The sequence below is a fragment of the Aspergillus japonicus genome, assembly GCF_003184785.1.
Source record: "Aspergillus japonicus CBS 114.51 unplaced genomic scaffold BO86scaffold_2, whole genome shotgun sequence".
NCBI lineage: Eukaryota > Fungi > Ascomycota > Eurotiomycetes > Eurotiales > Aspergillaceae > Aspergillus > Aspergillus japonicus.
In genome coordinates, this window is record NW_020291639.1 from 1,335,160 (window position 1) to 1,362,043 (window position 26,884).

Genomic DNA, 26,884 nt, shown 5'->3' on the forward strand with positions numbered 1-26,884 from the left:
GGAGATATAAGATGTGGCAGGGCATTTCAAGTGACTCATTCTCATCAAACCGGCAGCAAACGAGACGCCAACAGCCATGACGACGAAAAAAACGGCCGCGAAACCACACACTGTGGAGATCATCGCTAATCTTGAGCAAAGTGATGACTTTGAGAAAGGCACAACAGAGCTCCTGGGAGCCAACGAAGATGTTGGCTATCATCGATCGCTGGGCCGTCGCCAAATCATGATGATGACCTTCGGGGCAGGCATTGGGACTGGCTTGTATGTCGAATTTTCCTCCTATTGTGCTACGAAAACAAGTCTCATAATGTGTCAGATGGGTCGGTACAGGCACAGCCCTCAAGTATGGTGAGATGGTCTCCAGCCCTGAGCACGACCTACGGACCTGACCATCAAATGTAGCGGGCCCGGGTGGTATTGCCATTGCCTATACTATCACTGCGTAAGTCCACAACAAAAGATGTTGCCGCGTTCACGACCTAACCACTCACCGCCAACAGGATGGTCGTTTACCTGCAGTATATCTCGGTGGGAGAGATGACAACATACAAACCTGTCCATGGTGGATTTATCCGACAATGCATCGAGTACGTGGAGCCTGCGTTTGGATTTGCAGTGGGGATCAACTTCTGGTTCTCTGTAAGCCTTCATCTCCACGGGCATAACCATCGATACACCTAACCATGGATAGTGGGTGATCTGTATCCCCGCTGAGATCACCGCGGCAGTGTCCGTGCTCGAGTTTTGGCCGCAGACCCAGGTCGTTCCCCTGGCAGCATACATCACGATTTTCCTGGTCGTTATTGCCTTGGCCAACTCATTCGGGGTTCGGCTCTACGGCCACGTCGAGTATGTCATGTCGTTTGTCAAATGTCTCGCCATCATAGTCATGATCTTCTTTATGATCATCATGACCTCCGGTGGGATTCCAGCCACGCATGGTGCGATTGAATTCCGCTACTGGCGGAGTCCCGGTGCTCTCAACAATGGGATCAAGGGGATTTCCAAGGCCTTTGTGCAAGCCCTGTTCAGCTTTGGCGGCGGAGAACATATCGCTGTGATTGCCGGCGAGGCACGGGATCCTCGCCGGACCATCAAGAAAACCGTCTATCCGGTCTTCTGGCGCATGTTCGCCTTCTTCGTCGTCAACATCTGGCTCATGGGCATGTGCGTGCCGTACAATGACGAGGACCTGGTCAACGGCAGCGGCACACTCGGAAGTCCCTTTGTCATTGCCATCGAGCGTGCAGGTGTGATGTGGCTGGCTCATATCATCAACGGCTTCATCTTTCTGACGGTGATCAGCTGTGGGATCACCAGCACGTATATCGCCAGCCGAAGTCTGACAGCTTTGTCGGACATGAAGATCATCCATAGCGTGTTCGGACGGAAAGACTCTGCCGGGCGACCATATGTATCACTGGCCATCAGCACCGCCCTCGGAGGAGGCTTAGCCTACCTGAACTGCAACGATACGGGTGCTGTGGTATACAGTTGGTTTTCATCATTGGTGCGAAACCTGCATCTCCATGAACGTGCTTGTTTTCAACTTCTTTGAACTAACATCGTCCAGGTGTCAGTCTCAACCCTGTTCCAATGGTCCAGCATCTTCATCTCGCACATCCAATTCCGACGAGGCCTCGCGGCGCAGGGCATCAGCACCCAGTCGCTATCCTTCCGAGCGCCCGCAGCCCCCTACCTGCAGTACTTCGCGCTGGTGATTGTTCTCTTCATTGCAGGCTGCGAGTTCTATCTGGCCTGCTTCCCCTTTGGTGAGAAGGGATCCGCCAAGTCCTGGTTTTCCACGTACATTGCTGCGCCGTTGTTCTTCATGGACTATTTTGGTTACAAGGTAAGCCCTCCCAGTCGATCGCCAACCATACAATGCGGTTGTTAATCCTTCCTAGATTTACTATCGTTCAAAGCTTGTCCAGCCGACTGAGATGGACTTCACGGCGGCTCAGGCTTTCGATGAAGAAGACCGGGCTAGGGCTGCGGTGGGGTATGAGCGGGATCATTGTGAAGACACAGGGATGATGCAGCAGATCAAAAACTTGATCTTTGGTTAGCTTGTTTTCCACTGGAAGTTTTCTGACTGCAGGGAACTTTGAATCCAAAGCACGTGTTAGATAATATAATGGGTATTAGTGTGGACCAAGTGTAGATGACACATCGGATGAATGAAAGGATTTGAACAACTCTGTCCTACTGTAAGTCAATTGAAGTAAAGTCGGCAAATCTACCATCCCAAAGGCAGGGGAACTGCGAGCTAGGTTGAAATGCTGCATGGTCAGCCCACGCCGAGGGAGGAAAGGGGTGTATGGCAGCCTGTTCATGTGCCTTGGCTGACAGAACCACTGCCAGCAGCACCAACCCCTCTCTTTCTCGGCATGTTTCCCGCGAATACACGCCGAGCTAGTAGCCGCTTAAGCAAGGTGCTAAGACCGGGTCTGCTGGCGGGCGTAAGATTCAGGCGGTCTGTGTGGTGGGCAGAAGTTGTGAGACCAGACAGAGCCTGTTTGGGGGAGATCGCAGGTTCGCCTGAGTCAATTTAGTCGGAAAAACAGGATGATATGATGTTGGAAGTAGGTTGTTCAAACGCTATACATAGGCAGGAGAAGAGTCAGGCTGCCAGGCGGCCAGGCGGCGAGGCAGCGAGACTCGCTTGCGGCGGCTAATCCAGCGGCAGGGCAGCCATCCAGAGGCCAACGTTTGTTCCGGGACCACATCAATCAATTCAATCAATTCAATCTTGCGCGTATCGCCGATGTGCCCTCACTCCTCCTCCTCCTCCATGACTACTTACCTTATTACTTCTCCTCTCTTGATGTACTGACGTACTGACGTACTTTTCGTACTTTCCGCCTGCTGATCCCCGCTTTCACTCCTGTCTGTTCTCAATCGCCTACCTAGTATCGCGACCGCCGGTGCGCGCTTCCTTCCCCTCCCAGTTGACGACTGCTCGTGCGGCCCGGGTCCTTTCCACCTTTCCACCTTTCCACCTTTCCACCCCTCTCCGCCCTGGCTCCCCGTTTGTCGTTGTCCGTTGTCCGAGCCTACCCAATTCCAATTCTCCAATCCATTCACCTTGCGCGCCTCTTCTCTCCACCTCCCAACTGTCGCGTCCATCAACACACTCCTCTCCAACCGGGCTCTACTCGATTCTCTGCCTTACTATCACCTTCTTTCTTTAGTCAACTATCGCCCGACGACTTTCCGGTGAGCCTTCGTGTGCTCCCTTCCTCTTTCTCCGTTTCCTGCCTTCCTGCGCTTGCGGACCCTTTCGCTGACTTTTTACCCCCCGCCTCCGGGAATCGTCGAAACAGCATGGTGACTAGCTAGGGAAACCATTCCAAACCCTGAATCTACGCCTCCTCTCCCCCCTTCCTGTGCTCCGTCGGCGTCAGAACACAACCTAAGCAACCCACCTCACCATGGCACCGCCGCAACCGCTTCGATCGAGTTCCGGTCCCGCCATGTCCGAGTCGGCATCCACGACCATCCCTGCACACGCCGCGAATGGCGATGCCCATGCGCCCTCCGACCCTCGTCAACTCTCCCCCGCAGACTTGAAGCCCGTGTCAGTAAATCGCAAAAAGCAGAAACGCAGGCAGAAGCAGGCGGCCCGACTGGCCGCGGAGCGTCAGCTTGGCAACGAACACGGCTTCGAGCAGAACGGCTCCAGTCCGACCAACCCAGATGGCCAGCTGTCCGATGAACATGAGATCGACGAACCGGCTCCGAACGGCGACGTCTACCACGAGGACGACGAGCACGACCACCAACACGACCGGGCGCAGTCGCATTCCCTCGGAGACTCGGTGAACGGACAAGATGGTGACGGTCAGCAACCCGCGGCGGCGGCGGCGGCGGCGGCGGCAACAGTAACCCGGAAGTCGAAGAAGAAGAAAGGCAAGAAAAGCCGGGCGGGCTCGCAGGCGCATGGCGACGAAAGTTCCACCCCGCTGTCGACCCCATCGATCTCCCTGTCGCATTCTCTCCCCCCGCCGCTACCCCCGCACCTCGGATCGCACACCATCCTGAAGTCGACCAAAGACCGCAGTATCTGGAACACCTCCACGCAGGAAGAACGCGAGAACATTAAGACCTTCTGGCTGGAGTTGGGCGAGGAGGAACGGCGACAGCTGGTCAAGGTGGAGAAGGACGCGGTGCTGAAGAAGATGAAGGAGCAGCAGAAACACTCGTGCAGCTGCACCGTGTGCGGGAGGAAACGGACGGCCATCGAAGAGGAGTTGGAAGTGCTCTACGACGCTTACTACGAGGAGCTGGAACAGTACGCCAACAACAACCAAGGGTCGTTCGAAAAGGGAGCCCCAATGATCCCGCCCCCTCGGCTATACCACCCTCCCTTACGGTCGCCTGGTCAACATACGCGCACTCAAGGCCAATACCACCCTTCCCGGGGCCGGATCCATGAGCTGCCGGAGGATGACGAAGACTTGGAAGAGGAGGAGTACGACGAGGACGACGAGGACGAGGAACCGTACAGCGACGACGAATACGAAGACGAAGAAACCCGTGCGGCTCGCGCGGATTTCTTCGCCTTTGGGAATAGTCTGACTGTTAAAGGTAAGGACAATTACGAGCGCTTGGGATCTGTCTGGGTTGATGCTGATTTGGTTGTGATCCTTTTCTAGACGGGATCCTTACGGTTGCAGACGATCTGCTGAAGAACGATGGGAAGCATTTCATTGATATGATGGAACAACTGGCCGAGCGTCGAATGCAGCGGGAAGAGGACACACAGTATGGCATCGCGGCAGCACATCAAACCCTCCATAGCGGTCACAATCACGGGCCCCTGGATGATGAAGACTATGACGACGAAGAGGATGAAGATTACGATAGTCAAGAAGAAGAAGATTACGAGGAAGATGAAATGGTCTGCTCCGGGCATTGGCTGGGTATTGATGCCGTGAAAGCTGACAGTTGCCTGCAGGATGCGATGACGGAAGAGCAACGCATGGAGGAGGGCCGGCGAATGTTCCAGATCTTTGCCGCGCGCATGTTCGAGCAGCGCGTGCTGACGGCCTACCGAGAAAAGGTCGCGGAACAGCGTCAGCAGAAACTGATTGAGGAGCTGATGGAGGAGGAATCGCGGAATGAGCAACGAAACGCCAAGAAGGCTCGCGAGGCCGAGAAGCGCAAGGAGAGGAAGCGGCTGCAGAAGCTGGCCAAGGAGGAGGAAAAGGCACGCAGAGAGGCCGAGAAGGCTGCGGAGGAGGCGGCTGCCAAGGCGGAGCAGGAGAAGAAGCTCGAGGAACAGCGAAAGAAACGTGAAGAGCAACGGAAGAAGCGCGAGGCGGAGCGGAAGGCCCAGGAAGCGGAACGTGCCCGCAAAGAGGCCGAAAAGCAACGACGACTGCGCGAGGAACGTGAACGACAAGCTGAGGCGGAACGCAAGCAGCGGGAGCAGAAGGAGCAAGAGAAGAAGCGGCGCGAGGAAGCACGGCAAAAGGAACGCGAGGAGCGCGAACTGCGGGAGAAGCTGGTCAAGGAGGAACGAGAGCGCAAGGTTCGGGAGGAGCAACTTCGGAACGTCGCAGCCAGCGACGCCCAGCACGCCAAACGCACCTCGCACCCCGGGCTGATGCCTCTCTCCGCAAACGTGAACCACCCCCAAGGGCTGGGCCCGGGCCAGTTCCAGTCGCCACACTTCTCAACGACTGCCCCAGTAGTCCCCCAGGCGCCCACTCCTTCCAGGCCCCGGCAAACGTCCCAGCAGGGCTCCCACAGCTCGTCGCCTCGGTCCCAGCCGGCTAGCACCGAACCATCACAGGTCTCCATCTCCCCTCGTTCGATGGCGCCGTCTCAGTCGTCCGGGGCCTCAAGCGTTACGTCCAAGCAAGGCCATGGACCGCAGCCTATGCTTCATCATCCCCAACCGTCCACCCCCTTGTCACCTCTAGGATCTTTAGGTCGATCCCATCCGCCCGGATTCTCGCCATCCCATCCGCCTGGCTTGGGCCTGGTTTCTAGAGCTCCTATCGGCCATGAGCTACCTACGTATCCGCCACACTCAGGACCGCTTCTCAATCAGCTGCGAGGATTCCCAGCGCCCAACGGAATCCCGATTCCTATTGGGATGAACGGCTCTCGCCCTATTCCCCCTGGACGAGGATTCCCACTCGACCCCGGGCACGGACTGCCATTCCATAGTCCACAGCCCATGGCCAGTGCATTCTCTGGGCAGGCGAGCGGACTGTCGCATGCTCACTCCCGACAGCCGTCCAGCTCGTTTGAGCGATCACCTCTTGAAGCGCATGCCCAACCGTCTCCTATCACCCGTCCCAGCCCCATCAAACGCCCTTCCAGCACGCAACAAGACCCGAACAATCCCCGTCGCAGTCAGCATGATGTGGACGATCTGAGTGCGCAGCTTGGCAGCAGTGCGCTCCTAGACGATACGGACATTCCGTTCGCGTCGCACCTGTCCCAGTCACTTCCAGGGGCAACACTTCCGGGTTCCCTGCCCGGGCCAACTCGAGCTAGCTTTGCGGCCCCGTCGCTGTTCCCAGACCCTCTCAGTACGTATCCTAGTGGGTTGATGTTCTTCTCGTATGCTGATTGATGTCACAGTTGCCAAGCACAGTGCTTTCCCGGTCAGCCCTAGCCTTGGGGGTACGTGGGGGTCACAAATACCTTTCGGCACCTCGCCCTTCCCCGGGGGTCCGACATGGGGAACGGGACCTGGTATGTTTCGAAGAATGTGTGCGTGTCGTGAGTATATGCTGACATGATAACTAGGGAGCGGATGGTCTAGCAATGCGTTCGGGCCCGCCGTGCATCATCGCGCGCACACCTCGCGACCCGTGACGATCCGACTGCTGGTGATTCAAGCTTGTAAGCAGCTCAACATGATGAGTCCCTCCAAGGGCGCAGGCGGCTACCACGACGTGAACGTCGTCCTGCGACAAGTGGAGCAGCTCCAATCCCCGACGGAGACCGCGATCTCGTTGAAGGAGATCCTCGACATCTGCGACACGGAAGGCAACACGCAAAATGGCGGCGGGTCGTTCTCGATCAAGAGCGACGAGACGGGGGAGTATGTCAAATTCGAACCGGACACCAACAGTGCCGCCTCAGGTCACAGGGGTAGCATTGTCCCCGGCGAGATTGGCAGTCCCATCCCCAGCAGCAGTGTCCCGGCCGCAGCATTCAGCGGGACGGGGACGGGGCCGGGGACTGGGATCGGGATTGGGACGAATAACCCTCCCTCGGTGCTACGGCAATACACCTCCCCTCCGACCGGGACCGGGTTCTAGGGCGTTTTGTGTTTTCTGTTCGGGAACTTTCTTGTCGTGCTGTATGTTTGTGGGCAAGACAAGACGACAGGCGTTTTTTTTTGTGTGTGTGTGTGTGTGTGTGTGTTTTCGAACCTGTCCGATACTCCGTACTGTACCTCATTTGCATCATCCATCCTCATGACTTGTTCACTGGAGTGATTCACGTAAAGCGTCGTGTGTTTCCAACCCGTCATGATTTTTTTTTTCTTCTCTGTGGTTCCAACCCTTCTTCTGTCTTACTTTATCCCAGCTGGACACACACACACACACACTTGACCGGATTCTTTGTTACGATGGAATAAACCCCTTCCCCATCAAACCCAACCCTGTGCCGTGCCGTGCCGTGCCATTGTCTTATCAGATGAGATCATATCACATCCTCTATCTCTCGCTCCCTCTCCCTCTCCCTCTCCCTCTTCCAGTCCCGATGCGGCTCCGATTCCGGGTCCTGTATAATGGGAACTGATAATCCAACCCAAACCATTAAATGACCCATTAATGAATGAATCGCTTGTTTCGAGTGCGATTGGAACTCCGATCCGATCTTCAGATCTTGATCCTGTATGTGTATGTATGTGTGTAGGTATGTGTGTGCTGTGTGTAGGGGGATGGGTTCGATGCTGCTGTGCTGTGGATGCTGCGCCGTGTAGTCGTCATTACTGCATGCATACTGGGAGGGGAGGTTCTGTGCAGTGGTGGCAGTGGTGGCAGTGGTATGGGATGCTACTAGGGAATATAGTCCCGCATGTTTGCTTGCTTGTTTGCTTGTTTGCTTGTTTGCTTGCTTGCTTGCTTATTTTGTTTGGATTGTGGGGTAGTTGTAGGAGGATTGAGGGATGGGATGGGAGGTCTGTCTTATGTAGGTCTGTAGGAAGGTTGGTCTGTAGGTTGGTCTGTAGGTTGATCTGTAGGTTGATCTGGAGGTTGATCTGGAGGTTGATCTGGAGGTTGATCTGTAAATCAGTCCGTAGATCGGTCTGTAGGAAGGTAGCTAGCTAACAATGGGTAGCCTTCTGCTATGGGTGGACAATCCAGGGGCCAGTCGGGGGATCGATCCACCCGCCGTGCCTGGCCCCGTACTTGACTCCCTTCCCTACCTGTCAAGCGAGGGAAGAGGGAGAAGGTAGGATGTCTGTCCCCTGCTAGTTGATTCTCGGCTTTTAGGATGGGCATCGAGAGAGAGATGTACAGTACAGTACAGTATAGTATAGTACAGTACAAGGATGATGGATTTGTAGTACAGGGCATTCCCAGCACCAGGATAATCGATTGATGATGTTATCGATGGATAATAGATAAGGTAGATAGATAGATACGACGACGATATACCCTGTTCTTGTCGTTGATGATGATGATGATGATACACGCGATCGAAGAACAATCCCCCTTCCCCTCCCCCATTCCGTATTTTCAACCACAGAAACCAAATTCAAAGTACGAAAACGGGAATCTTCCAGGCATAGATAGATAATCTTGTAGACGAAGAAAGTAGACGCAGGATGCTAAGAAGAAAACAAGAAAAAAAAGGTTCGAATAAGAGAAAGAGAGAATTGTACCAGGAAAGAAAAAGTCGGTGGTTTAAAGTTGAATCAAGGCTTTGAATCAGAATCAGAATAAAATATGCGCGTCTCTCATTCATACAGGTCATCATACTCCTTCCCCCCCTACTGCCTCGGTTCCGTGACTACGCCCTCGTAATCCCGTGACCGGATGTATTCCAGTGTGCGTTGGAAGTGGCGCTTGGGGCCTTCGAGGCTGGGGTTGGGCTCGTCCTTGTCGGTCTGGAGGTTGGAGTGGATGAGCTCGATCAGCCCGTTCAGGTACTTGGTGGTCACGGTTTCGTTCTGCTGGTCGAAATAGTACACGTAGCGGTTCAGGATCTCGACGAAGAGTTCCACGGACACGGCCGTGTCCATGCAGGCGTCGGCGACGCGGAGGGCCCGTTGCAGGCATTCGAGGACGCGCTTGCCGTCGCGGTAGAGCTGTATGATTCTCAGTTAGTTGGTTCGTTATTTGGGACAAGACAGGAGTCAGCGCAGGCAAACGTACGTTCTTCGGGTCCTCCTCGCCCCGTTGCGGGTTCTCCACCACCCACCAGAGATGGCTGGCCAGATATACCGCGCGGCACTGATCGGGCTTCTTGAGCAGCTTGCTGCCGTGCAGCGCCGCCTTGGTGATGAGCGTGTCGTAGTTCTCCTTCGAGAATCCCCGCGTGCCGTGCAGCGCGCCGGCAATGATGCAGACGGCCTGGAACTGAGCGCGGGAGTCGCTGATGGAGTCCTCGTAGATCGTGAACGCCTGGGCAAAGAACTCATAGCTGAACTCCTCGAAGCCCGTCTGGTCGGCCACCTCACCGCACATCACAAACAGCCGCAGCGCTAGGTCCGCGCATCCGGGGTTCACGCGTTGGTAGAGGTTGTTGACGCACTGGTGCATGAAGCGGTAGAGCGCCGAAGACTGCGACTGCCAGTTGTCATCGTAGTGCTCGCGTGCCTTGAGTTTACGCGCCAGGCGTATCGAAGAGGTGATAAGAGCCGGTGTGGTGTAGCGGATGCGCTCGTTGCCGTCGAGGTAAGCTTTTCGGGTCGCTTGAAGCAGCTGCAAGATGCATTAGGGCACTGTTAGGAGAAGAGAGGAAACGAGGGACAAACCTTCAGCTGCGTGTCGTTGTCGTCCGCCTTGATCAGATGTACCAATCTCGCAAGCCACCCTTGCTCCTCAATGGTCTCCTCCGTCTCGCCTCGTCGCTGAGACCCAGGGTAGCCCATGGACTGCTGGGTCCCCTCCTTGATCAAGACTCGTAAGGCCTGCAGAACACGGTCGAGGTTCTCTGTGGTGGTGATCGGGGTTCCGTTCTTGAGGAGGCTGCGAGCGATCTCGCCCGCGACCGATCGCCGCGTCGGGTAAGACTGGGTGGTCAGAAGTGGGAGGTAATGAGGCAAGGCCAAGGCCGTGAAGATCGAAACGTAAGAGCGGAGAGGGGCGGTGAGAAGTTGCAGGAGATTTTGTTGCGTGGGCGCGGAGTGCAGGTCGGCGTGGTCGGTATAAGCGGCGGTCTCTTTCGTCGCGAAGTCAAGGACCTGGTCGACGTATTCCAAGTGGTCGGGATACGTGTTGAGCGCGAGGTTGGCCAGCGAAAGAAGCAGCGCCATGGTGTCTTGGATAGGAAGACCGCGGCTCTTGATCAAGTTGACCACTTGCTCGTAGAAAATGGCATACAGCTTGACATCGGCAGGGATGGCCTCCGGTGCATTTGCATCGCCATTAGCTGATTTCTGCTCTCCTTCCTCCGCCGTTTCGCTGTCCTTCTTGGTCTGCTCGACACCATTCTCCGGGGCTGCCTCTGCGTCGGTCGCCGGCTCGTCCGCCTTCGTCTCTTTCTCTTCGGACACCTTGAGATTCTCGAGCAACTTGGTAACAGCCTCTTCCTCCTTCAACTTCCGTGCCTCCGGGTCCGCAGAAGCCTCTCTCTCGCGGGCAGCATAACTCGACAGACGGTCCATCAAACCGATGACGATCTTCTTCAGGTCCACATGCGGGTTGAGCCGCGAGATCGCCGAGAGCAAGAGGTCCAAGGTGTGCAGATGGAACTCGTCCGGGAAGACCTTGGTGATCACTTCCAGCAGATACTCCTGCGCCAAGACATCCCGACACTGCACGACCTGTTCCAGCAGCGCCTGCAGGATCCCGGACTTGTAGCCCTCGAGGTCGACCAGCTGACTGAGGCGCACCACGTTGCTGCCGACCAGCAGCTCCAGCTCGCGGCGCTCCTGCATGCGCTTCTCGCGCTCGCGGGACGGGCCCTGGTGCTGCAGCCGCACCCACAGCTTGTTCATCTCCACGAAGTTGGTCAGGACGAAGTTGATCGAGTCCTGCAGGTTGCCTTCGGGCCCGTCGCCGGCGCCCGTCGGCAGGTGGTCCCGCGCCTGGCCGGACAGGTAGTACCGCAGGAACAGGCCGCGGATGGGGTGCTGCACGCCGCGGCTCATCTCCATCATGTCCTTCATGATCTCCTTGACGGGGGCGTCCTCCACGGACATGTACACCGTCCCGACGGTGATCATGAGGTAGAGGCGCGGGATGATGTTGCCGGCGTATTGGACGAGCTCGTACAGGTCGGCCAGGTGGTTGACCGGGTGGTTCTCTTTCAGGTATACGGAGAGGTGTCGCAGGGCGTCGAAGACCGCCATATATAACTCGTAGTATTGCTTGGGGCCGAGACTAGGGGTGCGGAGCTCGGAAACTAATGTCGACCTTGTAGAGAAGAAAAAAAGATTAGAACTGAGGCAGCTTGTTGTCTTCTTGTGCGTGTTGCGCGGTGCCTGGGGGTTCGCATGTCCAATTGGTGTTCCCATTGCTGCCTGGGGAGGAGGGGAGCTCACCCGCATTTCAGCGCATCCATTAATTTGCCGGGGGTCTCTAGACATTTCCGCATCATCTGCGACTGTTGACGCACCACGCCCAATGCCTCCTCGAGGAGACGAGTCTGGTCTTCGGGGGGTGCTACCGGGGTAGCCATGTTTGTTGTTCTGTGTGGATGGGGGAGGCGTGAGGGAAGGAGGGGGGAGAGTCGAGTTGGTCTTCAGAAAGTCGGAGCGGTAAACACCTGGCCGGAAAGGGGGAGGGGAGGCCGGAGCAAGGGTCTCAATGACGGAGATAGTGGGTTCGTTAGATGCGCGAAGGGGAGTACACGAGATTAGACGGCTCCCGGTCGATAGACAGGAGAATCGAGGGTGGAGATGAGCCAAAAGCCGGGGGAGGTGAATGTGAATGCGGACATGCGATCAGGACTGGACTGGGAGACTGTCCGGGACAGTAAGTCAGTCAGTCAGTAAATGAATGGGCTGGGCTCGGGTTATGTAAACGAACCGCCCGGCGGGATCGTACGTCACGGGGGCACGAGGCAAGCTAACCACTCTGGGCTTATCATTGGTTTGATCAATGCATCCGCCAAAGGTCTCTATATCGTCCCTCCTCATCTACTCACTCTAGGCAATGATCATGGATAAACCAAGTCCATTCTATTGACCCCAATTGAACCCAAAACTATCTATCTACCAGCGCATGACTGTACTGCTCCACCCCACATCTAACAAAATGCAAGTGACCGAAAGAAGCAAGTACAGTACAGTAGGAATCATCAAGTTACCGCCAAAACACATACCGTAAAACCATAACAGCCGCAACGCCCCAGATATGCCAATCCTCATAACTAACGATCGTCATGCCAGTCATGACACATAAAATCCGGGACCATATACCCATAAATCCCAAAAGAACGCTTGCTTGCCGTGTACCGTGTATCGTCGTGATCGTATTGGATCGCACCAGTCGTAAATAGCCATAAACTTACTGAGAGAAAAAGCCAAGAAGGAGAGATATCTCATAAAGGGCTCAATAGTCACCTGCAGTCACGTTCCGAGCGTGCACAGAGGTGCCGTTCACGCTTCGGGCGAAGGGCTTGGTAGCAGCCTCGGTGGTGTTGAGTGCGCGCTTGGTAGCATCGGACTGCTCCGCGGTGTTGTTGGAGCTCTGAGAGATGTGCTTGGCGTCGGTGGTGAGTGCACGCCGCGCGAAGGCGGCCGCATGCTCAGGCGCAATATCAACGCGGGCCGGCTGGGTCTCATTGGCGCTGCTGCCGGTGTGCTTGGTGGCTGCTTCGGTGCCGGTGAGGGCGCGCTGGGTCAGAGCCTTGGCGGACATGTCTTCGTCCTTGTGCTCGGCGTGATGGTCTTGCTCATGCTCGGTCCCGTTGTGCTTGTCCAAGGAACGGGGCAGCGTGTCGTTGCTGCGCTTGGCCACTGTGGTGGAATCCTGGCTGGCAGGGGTTTCGGTGAGGGTGGTGTTGGCGTGCTCATGGCGACGGTGGTTGTTCTCTGTGCTGTTGAGTGCCCGCGCCGCAAACTGTGGCCCCGGGTGGGGGATGTCTGTCACCCGGGAACCGACGCTCCAGGAGGAGAAAGAGAAAGGCTCCAGTGCTGGCGTGGAGGAAGGATATTCAGTGACGGTCACCGTCACTGGCGGCGAGGGCGTGGCGGTGATTGTCTCGACGGTGGGAGCGGCAGTGCCGGCGACGTCGACGACCTTGTAGGGCAGTTCATTCCTGCGAGCAATGGTTTCGTTTGCTTGGGAAGGAAAGACCGGCACTGACTGGGCAGTGAGGGAGAGAGCGAGAAGCAAAGCGGCAGTATACATGTTGGTGTGATGTGGAGGTTTGATGTTGGCTGTGGTTGAAGAAATTGAACAGAGGGAGGAAGAGGCACAAAGACGTTTCTGCTTTAGATATCAAAGACACTGAATGTCTTACACTGGAATCTCAATGGCTTGGACTAGACGAGAGCTAGAAGCCAAAGCTCGAGGGAACCGATTCATTTATCACTTGGATGGAAGCCGTAGATACACACACCGATCGATCCACCAGGGGCCCAGGAACCGAAGTTGGTAGCCTAAACAACATAGAAAATAGAAGAAGAAAAACAAAAAAAAGAAACAGAAAACAAAAAAGGAGATCCACCTGGACCCAGAGAATTAGATCTTTATTCCATCATAGACGGCACGCGGGGCCCAGTGGGCGGGAGATTAAAGTGCAGGCTGGCGCATCCTCGTTGCTGTCAAAGGAGGCTGGGAAAGTGGGAAATGGAGCCCTCATTGCCAGCCCCGTGGGTTTTGGGCGATTGGCAATTGACCCTGCACCCCGTTTAATTCTAGTACGACTAGTACGAGTCAGATGAATCTTGGCAGGGCACATACAATTCCAGAGGTCTCTCAGAGTAGTTTTGGCTACAGCACAGCACGAACCGAACAATTCGATCTGCTGGATGCTGGATGCTGTATAGAAAGTGAAGAGCGATTTTGATGTGGCTGGGCAGTGGGCACGGGCGGCTGTGGCAGATGACGTTGTTATTCGACAGTTGGCGGGCGGTGGGCCGAGGATCTGCCGCTCCAGAACGGTTGATCACCTTGTTCACCACCGACATACTACAGTACAAGCAACAACTCACAGTTACACAATGTTGATCACAGTCCAGATTCCCTCATACCACTATCACCGCCTCTATCGCTAAACTGTCTCCTCTACTATGCCGTCTCTCCAGCATCTTCTCTTATGTAGATCTCATCTTCTACGTCATGAGAAATGAGTACTTCGCTTCTCCGGGCGCTGATCAACCGGGTGATGCGATTGTGTGTTGATATTTCTATTCTTGATAGAGGCGGTGTCTTGATCATCACTCTCATCCATCAGGATGTCCCAATTAGAACACTGACATTGACCCACACATGACCAGGGACGCCATGCACAGTATACAGGAAGGTGGTCTACCGTACATAGTACATCGGCTACTATGTAACCCTGGTCAAAGGGCACATACCCGCACAACTAGACGAGCAGATCAGCCTGGCTGAGTGGGTCTGGTGGAAGTACAACTGTACTATCGAGGTAGGGTCTTGATGTATAGTGCTGGTCTGTTGTTCCATTTATAGCCTGTACCTATCTTGCGTAATATGCAGTTTAGCTCTGCGGGCATGGATTAACATTTGTAGCCATGGTGGCTCAAGTCGTGACGGTAATTGATGCGCGACTTGTCGATCCGCCTGTAGATAGCGGTAGGCGCAGAGTGAACTCCCATGCAAGATTCCGTGTCGTTTGCATGCACGCCCGATATGTGCAGAGCTCGGCTCGGCATGGTCTACGTAATGCGACCGTCCGGATGAACGGTCCCCACGAGGCGGTGTCCTCCTCGGATCCGAGTGCGGCTCCTCGTCGGTTGACGAAGACTGACTCCTTTGCGAAAGCCCTTTGCGAAAGGGATGAACTGACTCTCGTAGTGAATTCAAACTACCCTCAAGACAGAATCAGGTCCTCGACGCGGACCAAGCCACATCCCAAGCCCGCGGCGGCCCATCCGGCACACGCTTGGTTGGGGTTCCACGAGAGCGCAGTAACATGCGTTTCCTCCTCGTAGATGGTGATCATCGCCATCCCGTTGACCAGCTTGCGATCACCGATCAGGTTGCGCAGCAGGCTGACACTCTCGGCGCGGTATCCGTCGTAGAAGCGACTGACTCCCGTGCCGGTGTCGTGCGGGCCACGCACCCATTCATGCTGGAACCAGTTCTGTTGCCACTGCTTCTCTTTGGAATGCAGCACGCGGCGAAGCGGGTTGGTGGCTTGCACCGTGCCGCCCACGCAGCCAAACAGTACGCTGGGATGCCAGTAGCTGCACGGCGCCAGCGCCGAGATGGGGCTTGGCAGTCGGGCGACTGCGGTCGAGGTGTAGAACCGCCGCACGGCGAGAAGACGGGCGAAGTCGTTCTCGTCGCTGGAGAGGAACGACTGCAGCGGCGGGCAGTACGAGAGATGCGTCGAGCCCACCCGCATACGATTCGTATACACCTGGTCCTTGGGCGGGTCGACGACCGACGTAAGCCTGGTGTCGCCGTCCATGGACGTGGTGGCTATCAGATGGGGATATGTAGGGTAGGCTGATGAGATGTTGAGAACCCAGGTGGAGTGGAGTGCTTGGTAGAAGTAAGGGGCGGGACTCGATGACGAGTTCGAAGACGGCGCGATACTCCAGATCACGACATAGCCGTTGGCACAACCGACGGCGATATCGCTTGGCGAGAGCCATGTCACGCATGTACATACAGTCGATGGCGGCTTCGCCTCGAAGATCGTGGACTGTACCTGGTCTAGGAGGGGGGAGTCAGTATACCGACAACCACCAGAAGGATAGAGAGCAAGGAACCTACCGAATTCAGCCTTCTTGGTATCGCGGCCGACTTTTACGTCGATGACCCGCACATAACCATCGGTCCAGATGCCCGCCAGAAGGCCCAAGCTCTCGCGCTCGTCCTCGGCGTCTTCGTCGCGAGGACGGCGCGGCATAGGACACCAGGCCAAGCGCCGCAAATCGCCCCAGTCCGTACACAGCGCCAGGCGCAAATGTGGCCGGAAGCCCAGATCGATCTTCCGCGCCAGGGTCTCGGATTCTTGAGCCTGGAACGCCCAGATCTGCAGAGCGCAGGGATAGGGCGCCGAGGGTCGGAAGGCCGGGGCGGCCTGATCCTTCAGCGGATCGGGGACCTTGGCCTTCTGGTCCGGCAGAATCGGGGCCACGACGGCCAGATACTGCGTCCGCCCCGACTGATTCGGCGCCCAGGCCAGACATTGCACTTTGCTCCCGAAGTTCAGAAGCCATCCCTCGCGGACCTTGTTCCGACCGGACCCCGCCTTGGCCTTGCTGGCCCACGCCTCGCCGAAATCGAGCACCGCATGCTGACCCAGCGTGAACTCCTTCTGATCATCCACCGGCCCGAGGAGAACGGTATGATCCCCGCGCGACCGGGCCAGATACTTGCGGCGCGCGGCCGCCTCCCCGATCTTGGCCAGGCGCTGCCGCTGGCGGAACCGCTCGCGGACCCCGTCGCGATAGTACCAGTCCCAGCCGCGGGCGCTCTCCAACCTGAGGTCCTCGGGCTCGACCCCAAACGTCAACCCATACCCATAGTCGGCGCCCTCCATCGCCCGCTCCAGCGCCTCGCGCGTCGGAAACGTCGAATCCACCCCGGCCCCCCACCGCTCGCGCGCGTAGATCATCGCCAACAGATCGCGATTGTCCGTCCCGAACATGACCCGCAGATGGACCGCCTTGCCCACATGTTCAAGGGGGTTAAACGAGCCGCGCGAATGCGTCGTATCGCCAGTCAGCAGCAGACTGCCATCCGGATGCCGTCGCTTCGGTGTTCTGGAGTTTGCGGCGGCAGCAGCAGCAGCAGCAGCAGCAGCAGGAGTAGCAAACCCGGCACCGGAGGTACCAACTTTGCGTGACTTCCGGCGGGAAGAAGCACCAGTAGTCCTCGCACCACCAGCATTGCCTCCAGCTTCGCTGCCATCCTCCTCGTCCTCCTCGACCGCGTCCTCCGCCTCTTCTTCATCCTGGAACTCCTCGTCATCATCATCATCATCGTCCTCAAAATCCCCAGCATCCGGCATCTCAAAGTCCTCATCGGAGGATTTATCGTTCACGGCCGCGAACGCGCGTGTACTCTTTGCTTTCCCCTTGCTCTTGTTCTTGTTCTGGTTCTTCTGCTTCTGCGACGCCGCTGCTACCGAGGCGTCATCGTTGTCATCATGATCATCATGTTGGTCCTCCCGGTCGTGGTCGTCATCGCTAACGCCGGCGGCCACGAATGGGTCCTCTATATATTTAGTTCGGGCACCGGAGGTGCGATTGGACCGGCGGGCACGGGTCATTATTCTGTGTGTGATGAGGGGGTCGAGTCGACTTAGATGAAGTAGGTAGATATGCAGGCAGGCAGACAGGCAGGTCGGTAGTAGTAAGGGTAGCTCTGCGAGGATATAGTAGTAAGGTCAGGTCAGATCTTCTGAAAGTCCTTTCAGTCGGGTCGTCGCATCGCGGATCCCCGGGCCAAGTCACGGCTGAGGGGGGTTTGCTGTGCCTGGGATGGTCGCCAAGTATGTTATAGAAGACGGGAAATCATTGCGGGGGGGTATGTTTCGTTATTCGGGGTCATCAGTTGAAGTGAAGGTGAGTTTGTTGTTTTACAGTGGACAGACGAGAAAATATGCGCCGGATGAATCGAGCTCGGCGCCGCGAGCAATGCTGGTTACCTGATTGGGTTAGAGGGCTTGGCGGGGAGAGCTTGACTTTGAGTAGAAGTTGGAGTTTGGGGGATCATTGAACATACGTTCTCAGTATAAATAGGGGATATGGGATTTCAGGTATGGGAACTGTTGGATGATAAAGGCGAAATGTAATGAGACAGAGGTGTACTGTACCCCGCCATTGCCCAGTCAGGTCAGTTAACAATGACTGGCTCTACACTGAACTAATGCACTGGATCGCAATCCGAACTGACAGCTCCGACCTTCCACCCGAATCGGGGCTGGAACCCCGCCCTGCGCCCTGGCCCTGGCCCTGGCCCTGGCCCAGTGACCGCATCACCACCGGCTCGTCCTCCGTCGATAACGATAAGTCCTCCAACTACTCGTGAGCTCCCCATTGTGAACCGACCTCACCACCAAACAATCCTACAATTCACCCGCCATCAACCAGGCAGCGCACACACACATTCACAATGTCTTCCCCAAACCACTCACCCCCCGGCATCCTCCACGAATACGTACGTCCACCCTAACCTCCCAACCCCTCCCCCAAAACCTCCCAACCTAACACCGCACGCACCACACAAAGGCCCCCCACCTCGTCGCCTTCGAATTCACGACCCCCACTAACGACCCCAAACCCAACACCCTCCTCTTCATCGGCGGCCTCACCGACGGCCTGCACACGGTGCCCTACGTGCGCACCCTCGCGCAGGCCCTGCCACCAACAAGCACCTGGAGCGTGTTCAACCTCCTCCTCAGCAGCTCCTACAGCGGCTTCGGCACGGGCAGCCTGGACATGGACGTAGCCGAGATCGCCCAGTGCATCGAGTTCATCCGCACGCGGCTGCCGCACAAGGCCGCCGGCAAGATCGTCCTCATGGGCCACTCGACGGGCAGCCAGGACGTCCTGCACTACCTGCACTCGCATCCCCCAACCCGGCCGGCGGTCGATGGGGCGATCATGCAGGCGCCCGTCTCGGATCGCGAGGCGCTGCTGGTCAAGATCCAGGACGCCGACACCTTGAAGCAGAATGAAGTGCGGGGCGCCTACGAGCAGCTCGTGCAGATGGCGCGCTCCGGGCCCGCCACCTTCCTCCTGCCCATGGACTTGCTCGCCCGCGTGGGCCTCCCCGAGAACACGCCGGTCACGGCGCAGCGGTTCTGGAGCCTGGCGAGTCCCGACAGTCCCCAGCGGCCGAGCGCGGATGATCTGTTCAGTTCGGATCTGGGCGATGAGAGCCTCGCGGCGACGTTCGGGAAGGTGACCGAGAGGGGGCTTCTGAAAGGGAGGTTGATGGTTCTGTTCTCGGGGGCGGACGAGTATCTGCCCCCCTGGGTGGATGTGCCGGGGTTGATGGGGAGGTGGAGACAGGCCGTGAATGTTGGGGGCCAAGATCTCTGGGATGATGAGGGGAGTGCAGCCATTGAGGGGGCGAGTCATAATGTGAGTGACGTGGGGCAGGAGGAGCTGGTGCATCGGGTCAGTCTGTTCTTGGAGAGAGTTGAGAAGCAAACCTGAACGCCGTGGAGAGTTATCTGCACCAATATCTTCCATTCGGCCAAGAGCCAAGGAGGGGAGGAGAAGTCCCTAAAAATGTACATACTAGAAGAGAGCAAGAACAACAACGGGGGATTTTCACGGACAAGAAAAGACAACGGAGGGTATAGTTAGATGATAGATGGTAAAACAAGTCCAAGTCAATTGCAGCAACCCCCAAAAACAGATTCGGTCGAGAAACAAAGCGCCCACCCCCTCAATACCGAACAATCCCCCACAAAGCCCATTTTGTGTGAGATCTCCGTTCTAAACCTTCAACCACAGAGTCATCACCCCCTTCAAATACTCGACAATCTCATGGCCGCCCAGCTTACTCTCGCCGAACAGCCGATCCACGAAGGTGATGGGACACTCGGCGACCTTGAACCCCATGGCCTTGGCGCGGACCATCATCTCCATCTGGAAGCTGTAGCCCTTGGACTGGGTGCTGTGGATGACCTTCTCGAGCACGCTCTTCTTGTACAGCCGGAAGGAGCCGGTCAGGTCGCTGACGCCGGGCATGAGCATGACGTCGGCGATGAGGTTGGCCGTGCGCGAGGTGAACTTGCGGAACAGGTCCCAGCCGTAGACGCCGCCGCGGATGGCGCCGCGGGCGGCGTAGCGCGTGCCCGTGACGATGTCCGCGTCCGTCTCGCGCTGGATGTCGATCATCGTCGGGATGAACTTCGGGTGGTGGCTGAAGTCCGCGTCCATGATGATCACGTAGTTGCCCGTGCAGAACTGCAGCCCGTGGATGTACGCCGTCCCCAGCCCCAGCTTGCCCGCCCGCGGCTTCAGGATGATGTGCTCCGCGCCCCAGTGCTGCTGCAGCTGCTTGGCCACCTCCAGGGTGCCGTCCGGCGAGCCGTCGTCCACGATGATGACTTCCCAGTCTAGCTTGCTGTTTTTCGATTGAATGGTCAGTTTCGTTTTCTGAGAAATGGGGGAGAAAGCAGGATGTGGGGGTGGGGAAGGGAGGTAGGTCGGGAAGAAGAGGAGGGGGGAGAGGTGTAAGGGAGGTGAAGAAACTCCCTCAATTCGAGATAATAATTGGAGAAGATGACCGTAGAGTGATTGGGGATTTGAACGCACTTCTCGCGAAACATCCGCTCCAACAACCAACAGATGATAGGGAGGTTCTTCCGCTCATTGTAGGTCGGCAGAATGACCGAGTACTTGTTCGTCGAGGCACCCATGGTTCTGTTTTGTGAATGTTGCCAGTAGATAATCTGCGAATCGGTCAAGGGTTCGGATCCGTGCTCCCAGACACAAAAAATAGATAAGATCAGGAGGTAAAAAAGGAGTGAAGGTCAGCAAAGTGCTGGGGAGAAGGAGAGTAAGAGTGAAAGAGTGAAAGCGACGCGGCGCGGGCTGGACTTGGCGACGAGGACGGACGGACTACTAACTGGTGCGGGAGATCCGCATTCGCATCCATTCAACGTGGCCAGTCCAGGAGTTGGACTAACGACTTGTCCAGTTGTTTCACCTCGGTTCAACTGGCTCACTTACCTTGCCGTTCCTGCGCTGGTCGTTGTTTTACATGACTAGTACGGAGCAACTTAAAGCTACATACCACTTCTTCCCTCAGTCGATTATTCAGTACGTTGCACAAGAAGAAAAAAAAAAGGCAATATTTTTAATCCGTTAGGATACATAGAAATACATGGCCAATTCAATTCGTCTCTCAATGCGCTGTAACTCCCAACCTTGACTTATTTCTCCACCTGGTTATACGCGTGATCGTACCGTTGGTCCATCTCCCGGTTATGTTTCTTCACATCTTCCGATGCATTGTCTCCCACTGTTCCATCGACCTCGGCATTGGGCGAGTTCTCGCCGTCGGTGATGGTCGGTCTGGCCTTGTTGGATGGTGTAGTCTTGCTGTGGCTCTTGTTTTCGACGCCTGTGCCAGTGCCATGACCGGTGTCCTTGCTGCCACTGTTGCTGCTGCCGCCGGACTGCTGGGACTTCTTCGACGAGCCACCAACATCTGGGGCGGGAGGGCCTATTGTGGCGAAGGCATTAGTTCATTCTGTCCCATCAAAGTGCTTTTCTTTTTTCTTTTTCATGATCTTCAAAGGTGAAGCTACTCACCCGGATGTTCGAGGTCTCGGGTAGGCTCGTTGCGGGAGGAATTGGGCTGTTCAGCCTTGGTCTCGCCCTCGCCGCCGTAGGAACTATGAGCGTAGCCGCGCCAGGGCTGGATGGGCTGGGAAGTAAGACGCGATGCTGGTCGGAGCAAGGGAGAATAGCTCGCACGAAGCGATAGTCTGCTGCTGCGAAGTATGGAAGCCATGATGCTGGTGTGAGGTGAGATGACTGATGACAATAAGGCAAACGTAATAGCGATAGATGATGTACAGTATAGAATTGCGGTCGTTCTGATATAGATCGAAAATTTAATTAACTTCAATACCTCAGGGACTGCCCTCTTTATTTAGTACTCATAGCAAATGGCTTAGTCGCCCCCGGATGATCAAGTGGTGATCGACTTCGACAGGGAGGGGGGATGCAGACGATGACGTTTGCATCCGGTCATCTTTCCAAACCCCAACCATTGCGCAACCACCGGTTGCATCGCCCCTGGCTAGATTCGGGCACGTAAGGGCGCAAAAGAATTATGAATGTAAGTATAACAGCTTGTGTAGCACAGTCCACGAAGAGATTGTTTCAGCTTCGCAGCCCGTGTAAAGCAAACAGTAGATTCAGACCATATTACCAGAACATGTCGAAATGCCAACCAAATTCTCAACGAAAACATACCCATCCTTGAGGCAGGGTCAGAGTAGAAAAACAATGATGAAGAGGATATCCGGTTCCTGGACATACGCAGGCCTTATAAACAGAGATTGAACGGAGTCTCCTGGCCGCATTATAGCTGTCCTTCCTTGCACCGTTTGACCCCCTTTCCAATATCAACGCCCAAAAAACCCCCTTCAAAACTATCCATAGCGATGCAGAAGCGGACGACGATTTGTCGGCCGCATTAAACTGAAACAAACAACCACCGGGACAAATAAGACCCAGTTGGTATACATAATATGCACGCCATAAGAGAACAAAATGTATCGGAACATCCTTCATGCCCAAGGTGAAAAAGAGGTGGGTTAACCTTGAGACTAATCAAACATTCGTATGCACGTTAAGAGCTGGATGGAAGCGGCTCCCTCAGTTTTAGTAACGCCAACGCCTTTGGTTCCGCAGATAAACAAGTGCTTCGTTGTAGGCTGGCAGCCCAGAGATGCCAGATCGGCTATATCAATCGGTCAATGAAACGCAGTAGCAGACGCTCTGGTACTCGGCCTTCGCTGTATAAGTTTGTGTCGAGCCGGTGACTTGGATCGTTGTTGTGGGAGTAGGCTGTAACTCTTTGACCTGGACAGTCTCCTGGGATATGGGACCAACTGACCCGTCATCAAGCACTTGCATCTGTTGACAATAAGGACTAGGGGCACCAGGGTATTCTCGTTTCTCTTCCATCTTGATCCGGCGGGGATAGTCGGATACTGCATCCCGCTTAGAATTCGTGTTTGTGTTTGAACTGGACCCCGAACCCGAGCTCGAGCCAGAGCCTGAATTCGAACTCGAGCTACCTCCTGTAGCTTGGACGTAACTCGATGACGTGGCGGTCGCGCTGTATTGGGCATCCTTGGTGGTCTCATTGATGTATAAGAAGAATTCGATTATGGTACTGTTCCACCAGCAGAACCACGGCTTATCTCCTGCTTTGGCTACATCCTTGCGAACAAGCATGGTAGCCAACAGTTCATCCTCGGACAATGAGCGTTTCGATGACGCGTGCGTTGGGAATGAATCTTGAGGCACCACGACCAGCTTGTCGAAGGTGGTCCAAAAGTGCAAAGCGGGTCCGAAACTGGCATCGTTGAGGTCATATGCCATTGAAAGATTCTGTGTCGGGTTGGAAAGAACCGGTGCTTGAGCTCCATAGCTAAGACTTGACGAGTACGTAGTATCTTCAAACGTGATCGAATGTTGGCTGTCTGTGCCTCCAACAGCGACAGGGATATCTCCCGAATTCATGCAGGACCATGTAACTCGGTAATCCGACTCCGCGACGCAAAATTTGGACTGGTTCTTCGGAGATGCCGGAATAACGTATTGGCCAGTAGGCAGGGCCAGCAAGTTGATTGGTGTAGAAGTAACCGGAGTCGCATCCATCTTTGGGGTGACAGTTGACGTGACAATATGCGGGCCGCTGGGCTGCTTGTGTTCCTGATCCGCTGCCTTCTTCGCTCCGAGCACACCACCAATGACACCTCCAATGCATCCTCCCACAAGCATTACCACCCCCACCAAAACGATCGTCCAGATGGGCAGGCCGCAGCAGGCTTTCTGTTTACCCTTTCTCTTTAATTTCTCTTCGAATGCCATGATTCCGGTTAGCGGAGGCTCTTCAGATTGTGAGTTACTTCGTGCACTCATCCGGTTTGGTTCCTCCAAAGGGACATTTATTGATGTAACCTCCGACATGGGTGGACCTGCACGCTCATTGTGGAGGGTCTCGTCCGACGTGATGCCAGCATCATTGACGGACGCAAACGTCCCCTCTACCTTGGGGACGGCATTTTCAGGATAGCGGGAGTAAGGTGGAAGCTGTTCTGTATGTCCATCAGGGCCAATTAAATCCCCGACGTCATCATCTGCCCGGCCGGGCGGTCGTTGGTATGCTTGGTTGTGGCCGGGAAAGCCAAGGGGGACCATGGAGTTGTCCATCATAGTAGGAGGTTCCAATATCGCATTGTCCATGGCACTGTCCAAGTCTTCCTCCGGGACCACATTCTGGGTGTACATCGCATACGGATGTTGCGGTCCACTGGCATCTTCCAACGGTTGGTCCCCGGGGCGTAAAGTTGATGCGGTCGCTACACTTGGGGAGCGACTGACACCGACCTGCGGGTACATCGCATATGGATGGCTGGGACCGGTTGCCCCAGTGTAAGGACTCATGGCCCGAACGGGTATCGAAAAGCGCGACGAGATACTCTGACTGCGAGCTGTGGTGGAAGGTGTAGTAGACGCGACGGAATTGCGATTCGCAAAGTCCACCCCCTTAGGAGGAAGACTCGACCGGTGCGGAGTTTCATCGAATGACACCCGTGCCTCATCCCCGAAAGGATCCTCCGTCAGATCCGCATCGATGGGAATGGTGTTGTAGGTTTTCTGCTGCGATTGTTGCTGTTGAGGCACTGATCCGCGTAGGGTATTGGAGGAATTGGTGGAAGAAGTGGATGGACGTCGAGAAGTGAAGGTAGTGTGTTCAGAGTCAAGGGGTTCGAGTGAGTATTCATCGGAAAAGACGTTAGGATTGGAGGAGCGAGCCGAAATTGAGCGGCGATGCATTGACTCGACTTCGTTCACCGGGCTAAAGCGTGGCGTTGATCGTTGAGAGGATTGCGAGAAAGAGCGAGAATGGTCGGATGATAGACGCCCAGACATGGCGATGGACAGCCCTGTCGGGCTACCTATCTGATTTGGTCAACCTCTCAGGAGGAAACCGGGTCAGTCACCTGAGTGGACTGAGAACCGGGGAGAATGGGAGGCGCCGAAAAGAGCGACGAGGGGGAGGGAGAAAGGAGAGAATGGTCGGCGAAAGAATGATGAGAGGGATGGAGAGTGGGTGCCTAAGGGACTGTCGAGAGGAGACGAGCGAGAGAGATAGTCGAAAAGGCGAAATAACAACGAACCGAGATGAGGTGGTAGAAGGTAGTGGTAATCGTGGTTAGGTTAGGAGGGTAGAAGGGAGGGTAGTGGTGGTGGTGGTAGTTAGTGGTGGTGAGAGTGGAGGTTGAATGAATGAGAGGGAGGGAATCACTACTACTAGCCGCTTGAGGAGAAGGAAGAGGGAGGCCCGGGGAGCGGGCGAGGATGAGGTGAGACTACCTAAGTAAGTTCACTACTCGTACCGACTCAGTAGAAGAGGGCGTCCGGACTGCCTGAGGAAGAAAAGGACCGTTCCCGACCGGGACTAGCGCAAGCTTTTCCCGGGCGAAACTGAAAAGTCACTCAATGACTGGGAACGAACGAAAAGAGAGGGCAGAAAAAGTGGGTTTCAGTTTTTGGAGACAGTCCCAACTCCCAAGTCGATCCCCGGTCGGGGTTAGGTTAGTCCTGGCTGCAAAAGTTGGAAATTTTGGTTGTACGCAAAGTCAGGACAAAATACTTCATCGTGGATGAAGTACTGTACAGAGTACTACAGAGTACAGAAAATTATTTACAGAACGATTAACACACATACGCCTGATTACGACGATTTCTATTCTCATCCGGGGGGTGGTTCTATTATTATGAATTTCGGATGTCTCCTGTTTACTCAGGGCTGCTGCGCCTCGCCACCGCAAGTACATGTAAAGCTTAGGTTACTACGGAGTAGGGAGGAGATAAGTAAAGGAACAACAGTATTCGTACACTGCTTTTGCCTGTAACAGACTAAACGTCCAGTAGCTGCTCTGTATCTGTATTGAAAACAAGTGGGCAGGTGGGCAGTGGGCACTTCAAGTAAGGTACAAAACACCACTACTCAAAGGACCACTTGTAGTCTCACAATGGTGACGGCCAGGCAGAATGGCCCTAGGTAGGGCGATTGATACTCGGAAATACTCAGTACGTAGCAAGCTTGGATCGAATCGTTCAGCATTGATAATCCGACACATCATGAATTCTCGAAAGCCTTAACAAGTTGACATGAGGGAAGGTAGAAAATTGAGTCGACCGAAGTGAAACATCTCCACTGCAGTGTCGTCAGAGGCGCTTTCACAAATCGACTGACAGGCACTTTCGAATGCTAGCGATTTGACTTTCCAACGGATAAAGAATTTGTCTTCTCCCACACAGTGGACTTTACCTCTCGTCAAACAGCCCAGTTATATGGAACCGCCAGGGACAAGAGATCTGTCCATCATCCCCTTTGGGCAACAATCGCCCAAACTCGGACGACTTCCATCTGGAATCATGGACGAGGGTAGATTTGGGGGGAAAATCAACCCTAACCTGACTATCGACCATTGGTTTGGATGGGGGAAGGGGGGCAAGAAGGCCTCACTCAGCAGCAGCATAGTCTATGTAGTCTACGGAGTACTGTAGGAGCAGGTTCAGGCTTCCAGCAACAAGGGATTGGTTTAAGGTGGAACCGCCAGAACCGTAGCCGATTAGTTCCAAAAGATAGCGCAGTGCCTGGCACCGAAAAGTCTATCTGGCCGAATTCGGAAACGCGGGCGTGAACCCTTGATTGGCACCCAATGCTATGATCAGCGCACATTGCATCATGACCCTCTCCTTCCACAGCTGGATGGTTTTGACCGGCCATTATATCACCTGGTATGAGAAAGCGGTTGCTTGTCTGGCCGTTTGCATGCTTGACCTGAGAACGGCCCATACTGGCCTTGG

The 26,884-nt window shown here is 55.4% G+C and overlaps 9 protein-coding genes across 9 annotated transcripts; 3 read left to right on the forward strand and 6 right to left on the reverse strand.

Moving 5' to 3' along the window:
• Positions 1-76: 76 nt before the first annotated feature.
• Positions 77-2,072, forward strand: BO86DRAFT_301618 (amino acid transporter; the record flags this gene model as incomplete). Its single annotated transcript, XM_025667499.1, has 7 exons — positions 77-264; positions 320-351; positions 406-445; positions 504-642; positions 695-1,513; positions 1,577-1,855; positions 1,911-2,072. The coding sequence occupies 7 exons, from the start codon at positions 77-79 to the stop codon at positions 2,070-2,072; spliced, it is 1,659 nt and encodes a 552-aa protein (XP_025533091.1).
• A 1,407-nt stretch (positions 2,073-3,479) lies between these two features.
• Positions 3,480-7,289, forward strand: BO86DRAFT_415133 (putative stress response protein Nst1; the record flags this gene model as incomplete). Its single annotated transcript, XM_025674885.1, has 4 exons — positions 3,480-4,593; positions 4,662-6,551; positions 6,604-6,717; positions 6,772-7,289. The coding sequence occupies 4 exons, from the start codon at positions 3,480-3,482 to the stop codon at positions 7,287-7,289; spliced, it is 3,636 nt and encodes a 1,211-aa protein (XP_025533092.1).
• Positions 7,290-8,560: 1,271 nt separating this feature from the next.
• On the reverse strand, positions 8,561-12,120 carry BO86DRAFT_352555 (vacuolar protein sorting-associated protein VPS35). The gene is made up of 4 exons (XM_025669490.1): positions 11,693-12,120; positions 9,962-11,564; positions 9,360-9,908; positions 8,561-9,292 (listed from the first exon to the last, which is right to left on the reverse strand). The coding sequence occupies exons 1-4, from the start codon at positions 11,827-11,829 to the stop codon at positions 8,975-8,977; spliced, it is 2,607 nt and encodes an 868-aa protein (XP_025533093.1). The 5' UTR covers positions 11,830-12,120; the 3' UTR covers positions 8,561-8,974.
• A 492-nt stretch (positions 12,121-12,612) lies between these two features.
• Positions 12,613-13,599, reverse strand: BO86DRAFT_80393 (uncharacterized protein). The gene has a single exon (XM_025677698.1). The coding sequence runs from the start codon at positions 13,503-13,505 to the stop codon at positions 12,705-12,707; it is 801 nt and encodes a 266-aa protein (XP_025533094.1). The 5' UTR covers positions 13,506-13,599; the 3' UTR covers positions 12,613-12,704.
• A 1,250-nt stretch (positions 13,600-14,849) lies between these two features.
• BO86DRAFT_80408 (transcription factor TFIIIC subunit TFC6) lies at positions 14,850-17,791 on the reverse strand. The gene is made up of 2 exons (XM_025677699.1): positions 16,065-17,791; positions 14,850-16,004 (listed from the first exon to the last, which is right to left on the reverse strand). The coding sequence occupies exons 1-2, from the start codon at positions 17,566-17,568 to the stop codon at positions 15,154-15,156; spliced, it is 2,355 nt and encodes a 784-aa protein (XP_025533095.1). The 5' UTR covers positions 17,569-17,791; the 3' UTR covers positions 14,850-15,153.
• Positions 17,792-18,047: 256 nt separating this feature from the next.
• Positions 18,048-19,618, forward strand: BO86DRAFT_385185 (uncharacterized protein). Its single transcript, XM_025671050.1, has 2 exons — positions 18,048-18,458; positions 18,530-19,618. The coding sequence occupies exons 1-2, from the start codon at positions 18,414-18,416 to the stop codon at positions 19,460-19,462; spliced, it is 978 nt and encodes a 325-aa protein (XP_025533096.1). The 5' UTR covers positions 18,048-18,413; the 3' UTR covers positions 19,463-19,618.
• Positions 19,619-19,747: 129 nt separating this feature from the next.
• Positions 19,748-20,676, reverse strand: BO86DRAFT_301281 (dolichyl-phosphate beta-D-mannosyltransferase; the record flags this gene model as incomplete). The annotated part of the gene is made up of 2 exons (XM_025667482.1): positions 19,748-20,381; positions 20,573-20,676. 2 exons carry the CDS (start codon positions 20,674-20,676, stop codon positions 19,748-19,750), a joined length of 738 nt encoding a protein of 245 aa, XP_025533097.1.
• A 434-nt stretch (positions 20,677-21,110) lies between these two features.
• BO86DRAFT_80432 (uncharacterized protein) lies at positions 21,111-22,002 on the reverse strand. Its single transcript, XM_025677700.1, has 2 exons — positions 21,575-22,002; positions 21,111-21,485 (listed from the first exon to the last, which is right to left on the reverse strand). The coding sequence occupies exons 1-2, from the start codon at positions 21,774-21,776 to the stop codon at positions 21,193-21,195; spliced, it is 495 nt and encodes a 164-aa protein (XP_025533098.1). The 5' UTR covers positions 21,777-22,002; the 3' UTR covers positions 21,111-21,192.
• A 736-nt stretch (positions 22,003-22,738) lies between these two features.
• Positions 22,739-24,937, reverse strand: BO86DRAFT_301636 (uncharacterized protein; the record flags this gene model as incomplete). Its single annotated transcript, XM_025667500.1, has 2 exons — positions 22,739-23,039; positions 23,103-24,937. The coding sequence occupies 2 exons, from the start codon at positions 24,935-24,937 to the stop codon at positions 22,739-22,741; spliced, it is 2,136 nt and encodes a 711-aa protein (XP_025533099.1).
• Positions 24,938-26,884: the final 1,947 nt, after the last annotated feature.

What these genes read in the sequence shown, in the direction of transcription:
- BO86DRAFT_352555 (XM_025669490.1), bottom strand. Translation starts at nt 11,829, where the DNA reads ATGGCTACCCCGGTAGCACCCCCCGAAGACCAGACTCGTCTCCTCGAG. An exon ending in ATGGATGCGCTGAAATGCGG is followed by an intron (nt 11,565 to 11,692) that starts GTGAGCTCCCCT and finishes CTTCTCTACAAG; the next exon opens with GTCGACATTAGTTTCCGAGC. An exon ending in GCGAGGAGGACCCGAAGAAC is followed by an intron (nt 9,293 to 9,359) that starts GTACGTTTGCCT and finishes AGAATCATACAG; the next exon opens with CTCTACCGCGACGGCAAGCG.
- BO86DRAFT_80393 (XM_025677698.1), bottom strand. Translation starts at nt 13,505, where the DNA reads ATGTATACTGCCGCTTTGCTTCTCGCTCTCTCCCTCACTGCCCAGTCA.
- BO86DRAFT_80408 (XM_025677699.1), bottom strand. Translation starts at nt 17,568, where the DNA reads ATGACCCGTGCCCGCCGGTCCAATCGCACCTCCGGTGCCCGAACTAAA. An exon ending in TACCAAGAAGGCTGAATTCG is followed by an intron (nt 16,005 to 16,064) that starts GTAGGTTCCTTG and finishes CCCCCCTCCTAG; the next exon opens with ACCAGGTACAGTCCACGATC.
- BO86DRAFT_385185 (XM_025671050.1), top strand. Translation starts at nt 18,414, where the DNA reads ATGTCTTCCCCAAACCACTCACCCCCCGGCATCCTCCACGAATAC. An exon ending in CCGGCATCCTCCACGAATAC is followed by an intron (nt 18,459 to 18,529) that starts GTACGTCCACCC and finishes CACCACACAAAG; the next exon opens with GCCCCCCACCTCGTCGCCTT.
- BO86DRAFT_80432 (XM_025677700.1), bottom strand. Translation starts at nt 21,776, where the DNA reads ATGGCTTCCATACTTCGCAGCAGCAGACTATCGCTTCGTGCGAGCTAT. An exon ending in CCGAGACCTCGAACATCCGG is followed by an intron (nt 21,486 to 21,574) that starts GTGAGTAGCTTC and finishes TCGCCACAATAG; the next exon opens with GCCCTCCCGCCCCAGATGTT.